Source organism: Dryobates pubescens, chromosome 13 (assembly GCF_014839835.1).
Source record: "Dryobates pubescens isolate bDryPub1 chromosome 13, bDryPub1.pri, whole genome shotgun sequence".
In the NCBI taxonomy this organism is placed as follows: Eukaryota; Metazoa; Chordata; class Aves; order Piciformes; family Picidae; genus Dryobates; species Dryobates pubescens.
Genome location: NC_071624.1, coordinates 10,979,065 through 10,986,341, shown reverse-complemented (window position 1 = coordinate 10,986,341; position 7,277 = coordinate 10,979,065). Strand labels below are relative to the sequence as shown.

At 58.4% G+C, this 7,277-nt stretch overlaps 1 protein-coding gene across 1 annotated transcript; it reads left to right on the top strand.

The window, feature by feature from the left end:
- Positions 1-2,850: 2,850 nt before the first annotated feature.
- On the top strand, positions 2,851-5,879 carry NMUR1 (neuromedin U receptor 1). The gene is made up of 3 exons (XM_009903508.2): positions 2,851-2,929; positions 3,398-4,294; positions 5,476-5,879. Exons 2-3 carry the CDS (start codon positions 3,400-3,402, stop codon positions 5,877-5,879), a joined length of 1,299 nt encoding a protein of 432 aa, XP_009901810.2. The 5' UTR covers positions 2,851-2,929; positions 3,398-3,399.
- Positions 5,880-7,277: the final 1,398 nt, after the last annotated feature.

The following is a 7,277-nucleotide window of genomic DNA, read 5'->3' as shown; positions in this document are numbered from 1 at the left end:
CCTGTGACATAAACCCCTGGGTTTTAGCATGCTTCCATTGCCAGAGGGGATGACGTTTCTTTGCCTTCCTTGCTCCCGTTGGAGTGGGCAGCATCTCTTCCCCCTCCTGGTTTCAGCCACTATTTCCAGCTTGTTGTTTTATTTCCCTTGCATAATGTCTTGTTCACACTCACTTACCCTCCAGCCCTTTGGCTTCAGTAGCTTCCTCTCCTCTGCTGCAGGAAATATCTTTGAAGGAAATCATACCTTGGGGCAGCCCTGGACCCTTCCTGCCCTCTGTGCGCTTGCTCCGCCAGCCCCTCTCTATTTGCAGCCCGTTTGCTGGCAGGAGCAGAGGCAGGACCAGCTAAGGGGCTAACAAGGTGTCCCAGAGCTTTTCTGGTCTTGTTCTACCATCCCTCCCTTGCTCTGACATTTCTTTGTTCTAGAACAAAGTCCTTGGGCTCTGCTACAGATTCAGACATGCAGCCCTTTGGGGCTGGCACTGGTGTGCACTGCTGCAGCGATGGCTTCGTTGTCATCCCCATCCCCTTCCTTCCCCCCCATCATCATCATTGTCACCCAGCAGGGACAGAGCTGGGCATAGATCCACTGATGCAGTACATTGGGCCATGGGCTAGTTTTGCCTTTGTTGCCAGCTCATGTGGAGGGGCAGGGTGTGCAGAGGCCAGGCCGGGCACTCTCAAGGCTTTCAGGATCTTCATGGCTTATTAAACTGAGGAGAAAAGATATCTTCAGGGATTTGGGGGATCAGGTCCCACTGTGTGTGTCACCCTTTTGAGCTAGTCTGAGCTCACTGTCCCCACCTGCCAGCCCCTTCCTGCTGGGCACTGTCTCTTGCTGCTTTCCTTTGGTTTTATCTCACCAGCCAGCAGAGAAACGGCGTACCATGTCCCCCACAGTGTGCAGCCAGCACTTCACAGCCCAGGGGTTCTCTGGGGCAGTGTGCCCCACTGCTAGGCTGTGTCCAGTGGCCTTGAGGACTTTTGTGGCCACCGATGTATTGCCAGCCATCTCTGGTTGCATCCAGGCTCTGTTTGGTACCCTACTCAACAGCAACGTGGCAGAGCACTGTGCAGGCACTGAGCCTCCCAAGAATGAGCGCTGGTGGACACTGGTGCCTCAGTTTCCCCCTTGGGCTGCAGGGTAGAAGGGGAGGGGTGACCTGTGCTGCTCCTGTCTGCTGTGTGCGCTAGAATCAGGAGGGAGATTTGGGGCGCAGGACACCAGGGGCATTATCCTGGTGCTGGGGACCGCCAGATCCAGGCAGCTTCTTGCACCCTGGCTGCAGGTCCTGGGCTTATTTGTGCAGTGGGCTGTGCTGAGGTTAAGCCCGGGTAGGAACGAGGGGTGTAGGGCTGGAGGGCTCTCCAGGATGCTACTCCAAGGTCCCTGTCCCACCTGCGCCAATCCAGCCCTGACAGAGGCTCTCCCAGCTCCATCCCACCCGGCTCAGCCAAACACCGCTGCGCACAGTGAGGACGGCGCTGGGACAGCCTGAATGGCGGAGGGTAGCCGGAATACCAGAGCCCTTCAAGGTCATCCCGGGGAGGAGATCGGGAACCCCTGCGCCCTGCCACCTCGGAGGGGATGAAGGGACCGACGCACTCACCCGTGCCCGTCCCGCGGGATGGCAGTGCCCGCCGCGGCCGCTGCCGTCGCAAGCAGCGATGCGCAGCCGCATCCCCCTCACTCCGACCCCCTCCCCGGTGTCACTCCCTTACTTCTGTGGCGGGCTGGAGAGCCCGGTGGTGGTGGAGCCGGTGAGCCCCCGCCTCGGAGCCGTCAGCAGTTCTCCGCAGGCAGCAGCGAGGGGACGGCCGGGGAGGCAGGGAGGAGCCGCCCGTGGGCTCCGCAGGCGCCGGGCTGGTCTCGGACCGGTAAAGCACATGCCGGAGGCGTGGGGAGCCGCGGGAAGAGCGGGGACACGCAGCCTTGCCCCGCGTCCGTGGGGCGCAGGAACGCGTAAGTCTCTGTGTGTGTGCATCATATGTGCGTGCACTCGTGTGTGTACATACACTTGTGTGCATGCCCACACGCATGTTCGGGTGCACGCATGTGTGTGTGCATGCATGTGGCACGGGTCTATGCATGGCTGCAGAGCATTGCTCTGTCACCCGGCGGCATCGGGAGCGTAAGGTGCCAGCGCAGACGCCAGGCAGGAGCAGGGACAGACTGACTGGAGGGTGCAGAGAGGGAGCAGGTCTAGGCGTGGAGCGAGGGATGACACTGCCGGTGCAGCAACTTTCTCACACCAAAGAGAGGTGGGACCCGAGTGAAGCCACCCGCTCCATTCAGGTGACCCAAGGATTGCATGTCTGGAAGCAAGGAGACCCCTGGAAGCTGCTGAGTCTGCATTACCCCCAGCTGAGGCCAGAAGCCGGTCACTGCCCAAGCCCCCACGCCTGGCAGTGGCAGGAGGGCAGCAAGGCTGATCAGCACCTTTACCACGGAGGCCACACAAATGGCAAATCCCTGCATTGCAAAGGCTGCTGATAGGGCTGGAGACATCCATGCTGCCTTCCCGTGGCAGACTCTTGGATTCAATGGAGTTTTCTACTCTAATGTTATTTCCTTTGTCTTTCTGAAGAGCATCTTTTCAGCAGCGCTGCTTTGGACCCAGCCCCTGGTGGGTGGTAGGCTCTCAATATCGGACTTTGCTTGCCCAGTGGTGGAAGAAGAACCCCCCCAGCACCCTTCTAGCTTGCCCTCCAGCCTCTATACTGACAGAGGAAAAGAGGAAGAAACTGGATAAGGGCAGACGGCTTCTGCGAGCTGAGCTCTGAGGGGAGATCAGCGACAGGAATTCATTAGCCTGCCTCTTAAGGCAGTGAAGTCTTTATCCCCTCCCACACTCCCTCCCCAGTCCGACCCCATCTGGTGCAGGGGTGTGGGACCTCAGCCTTCATCTGGAGCTTCCCAACAAGCCGTAAGTCTTTCTTGGGCTGGAAAATTGGTGTTCCCTCTGAATGTTTTATAGTCACCCTCTCAGCCCTTCTGCGTGGACAGTGGAGTTAGAGCCAGGATTGATTTTGGGGGTTGGCTTTGGGGATGTATCCTGCTCTGCTTTTGGGATCAGGGAGAGACGACTGCCCTGCTTACATGCCCCCCTGCAATGGGACGAAGGGGCCAAGGTGGACTGGGGAGTCACCAGGGTTGTTTATGGATGGGAAGTGGGGCAAGAAGAGCTTAGGAACCCTGGAGAGAAGTTGAAGGGAGGTTTGAGGTGGTTTCCCAAAGGAAAAGCTGTGGCTGGGGCAGGATGGGGGTGAGGGTGCAGAGCTATGATGATCCGCAGTATCCTGGCAACCCTGACACCAATGGGGAGAGGGAGAAAGGGAATAGGGGCAGCAGAGGGGTAGGGAAAACATCCTGCAAACCTCTCTGTCTCTCACAGCCATGAATCCCTATGTTAACTGCTCTGGCCCTGAGTTCCCCCTGCCTCAGAGAGACTTTCCTGTGGAGCCCATCAACCCTGATCTCTGCAACAGGACTCACCCAGAGGCCTTGTTCGACCCCAAGGATGTCAACCTGACAGAGGAGCAGCTACGGGACAAGTACCTGGGACCTCGACGGTCCAGCTTCTTTGTCCCTGTCTGTGTCATCTACCTGCTGATCTTCGTGGTGGGAGCTGCAGGCAACACGCTCACTTGTGTCGTCATCCTCCGGCACCGCTTCATGAGGACGCCCACCAACTACTACCTGTTCAGCCTGGCCGTGTCTGACCTGCTGGTGCTGCTGCTGGGGATGCCGCTGGAGCTCTACGACATGTGGAGCAACTACCCCTTCCTGCTGGGCGCCAGCGGCTGCTATTTCAAGACGCTGCTCTTCGAGGCCGTCTGCTTTGCCTCCATCCTCAACGTCACGGCCCTGAGCGTGGAGCGCTACATCGCCGTGGTGCACCCGCTCAAAGCGAAGTACGTGGTGACCAGGAACCACGCCAAGAGGGTCATCATCACCATCTGGGTCTTGTCAGTTGTCTGCTCCATCCCCAACACCAGCCTGCACGGCCTGCAGCCTCTCTATGTGCCTGGCCGTGGGCGAGTGCCTGATTCTGAGATCTGCACCCTGGTGAAGCCTCGCTTGACCTACAACCTCATCATCCAGGTCACCACCATTGTCTTCTTCTTCTTGCCTATGGGCACCATCAGTGTCCTCTACCTACTTATTGCCCTGCAGCTCAAGAAAGAAAAGATGCTGGAGGCCTTGGGAACCAAGTCTGGTGGCAGTCGTGACTGCTACAACGCCCAGGGGCAGAAGAAAGTCAAGAGGAGGCAGGTCACAAAGATGCTGTGTGAGTCCAGTGCTGGGGACTCTCATGCTGGGGATGAGCAGAATCAGGGAGCATCTTCCAAGGCTGTGTTGGGAAGGTGCTGGGGGCAAACTGAGGCTGGGTCACCCCTGAGGAAGGCTGCAGGGCTGGCTTTTGGGATGTCAGGGCAAAGGCAGAGCCAGTGGTGGGGATTGCTTGTGCCAGCTCCCTTCTGCCTGAAGCCAGGAAAATGCGGAGCGAGAAGGAGAAAGGAGCTGGGATGGGATGAGGGAACCTAACCTTCATTGCCCAGAGCTTGTATGGTGGTGGTGGTATTTCCCAAAGAGGGCCCAGTTCCTAACCAGCCTGCAGCCACTGCTACCATCCTGGGACAGTAATGTCCAGACCCAAGGCTGGACTGGAGCATCCCTCGGTCCCACTGCTCTTTGCCCTTGTCCCAGCCCTGCAGACTCTGGCCCCCTTCCCAGCAGCAGGAGCTGGCTGCCCTTGGGTAGCTGGCTGCCCTCAGCACGCTGACCTCTGCATGTTCTCAGCCCCGTGACAGCACAGCCATGGCGAGCTGCCCAATCCACTCCATCAGCCAGGCCAGGGCTGCCTCTCTGCCACGTCCCACACAAGTGGTGACTTTGCTTCCCTTGCCCTGGAGCTGGGAAGGGGATGAAGGGGGACCTGTCCCCATGTGCCACAGAGATGCAGCATGGCATGGGTATGGCATGGCAGTAACCACCTATCTATCACCCCATTCCCTCTCCATCAGCAGAGCCTGCTTATAAAAAAAGCCCAAAGCCAGAGCACAAGGAAAGAACACAAATAGCTCTTGCTCCTTGGACTTTGCTGGCAAAGGTGGCAGGGTGCCCAGAGGTTAGGTGCCTGTGGGAGTGTACCCCAGCCATGCTGCATGGCCACAAGGCAGTGGCAGGACCAGCTACCTGTCGACAGGGAGTAGAGCCATGTGGTGCAGCACCACCTGGAGCAGCCCTGGCAGGAGATCCTGTGCAGACCTCCAACCCCATCATGGCAGGTCAAAAAAGCTCAAGGGGCAAGCCTTCCTCTCTCCCCCTTCTTCTCTCCCATGATTTGTGGGGTATTCTTTGCTGTGGCCAAAGCTCAAATAGTATATAGATGGGTCAGGGACTGGAGGTTTCCAGAGAGGGGTATCAGCCCCATGCCCCTAGTAACACCAGCTTCTTGGCTCCCCACAGTTGTGCTGGTGGTGGTGTTTGGGATCTGCTGGGCTCCTTTCCACACTGACCGCCTTGTCTGGAGCTTTGTCTCCACCTGGACCATGGACATGCTCCACATGTTCCAGTATGTCCACATCATCTCGGGTGTCTTCTTCTACCTGAGCTCAGCTGCCAACCCCATCCTCTACAACCTGATGTCCACACGCTTCCGGGAGATGTTCAAGGAGGTGATGTGCCACCCTGGCCACCGCCCGCCGCCGGCACGGAAATGTTCGCCCAGCGTCACCCACGTCACCACCCGCAGCACCGACTGCGAGCCCATGCCCAGTGCCAATGGGCTGCCCCTCTCCTACACCGAGGGATATGAGCCAGAGGAGATGGAGGGGGGCCAGGCCACCACCCACATGACATCTCTCTGCTGAAGAATGGGAGGATGCAGGGGAACTGGGGCAAGCTTTCTCCACTACCAGCGTCCATCTGATGGTGACGTCCTTCCCATGATGAGGAGTGGGGCAGGAGTGATGGAGGGGTCCCTGCCTCTCTGTACTGTCCTGCTGGGATGAATAGGCTGATTTTCACAACACCACTGCTCTGGGAAGATGGTGGCAGTGACCATGCTGTGGCATGGATATATTCCACCCACTGTGCATTGGGTCTGGCCAAGGCTAGAGTATCCCTCCAGGTATGGAAATGGCTGGCTTCCATGTCAGGGATATGCCAACAATCCCCAAAAACATCCCAGCCCTCACAGCCCAGTGGTGCAGGTGCTTGGGACACTTGGGCTGAGCCCCATGGGAAAGGTTTGTGCATGATGGAGCGAGGAGAAAATGGTCTGTGGGTGCCTTCTCCCTTGAGACGTACGCAGAACTCTCTGGCACCTCTGTATCTCTGATTTACTTGAACATTCCTTTAGTGGTGCCAGGTGGTGTCTGGCTACAGGGTGCTGGTATGGCTTCTTGCTCCCAGCCTTCCTCCCATCTTGCATCCTCAGCCCCCTGAGAGCAAGGGAAAGAGCATGGCTGCTCCCTCCAGAACTGGAGCCTGAGGGGGTAAATAGGGGATGAGAGCCCCAGGCTGCCTGCAGCCCTGAGACACAGCTCCAGGCCTGTCCCTGTGCCCCACAAACACACCCCACTCTCCCCACTCTGTCCCACACTGGCCAAGTGCCACTCTCCTCTTCCACCGTGTCCCTCTGCACCCCTGGGGATGTGGGGAGCTCTTCTCTATCCCTGTCTTGCACAGGCCAAACCTCATTGAGAATTAAAAATAGCAATTGGCCCAATTTGTGCCCTGGTTGCATCTCCTGGGACCCAGCTCTGCTCCCAGTGTGGGACTGAACCAGGGCCATCCTCCTGAGGGATGAAGGGCAGGTCATGTACCAGGGTGATGGGCATCAGGGGCATCCCACTGGCTCTGCTGCTGTGACAGGTCTGCATGGCCAGACGGGCTCGGGGCACAGCAGGGAAGGTGTGAGAAGGATTCCTGCACCTTTCCTGCTCTCCAGGACGCTTGAGCCGAGCTGGGGCTGGGGCTGGGGCTATAGCAGAGGGGGAGCTGCCTCTGTAGCAGCGACGATCAATCTGTCCTCAGAGGCGCGGCTCGGGAAATGTCACCAAAATACCAGGGAGCGTGGGCTGGCTGGGCACGCTCCCCCGGGCTGGAAGGACCCATCGATTTACCGTCTGAGATCGATGCCTCTGACTTCCCAGCGTGGGATCGAATATCGAGGCACTGAAATGCCGCCCGAGGGAGTAGCTGAGCAGCTTGAGCTCCTTGCACGATTTCTCTAGCCCCAGTTCCCCGCTGGCCAGCCAAGGAAG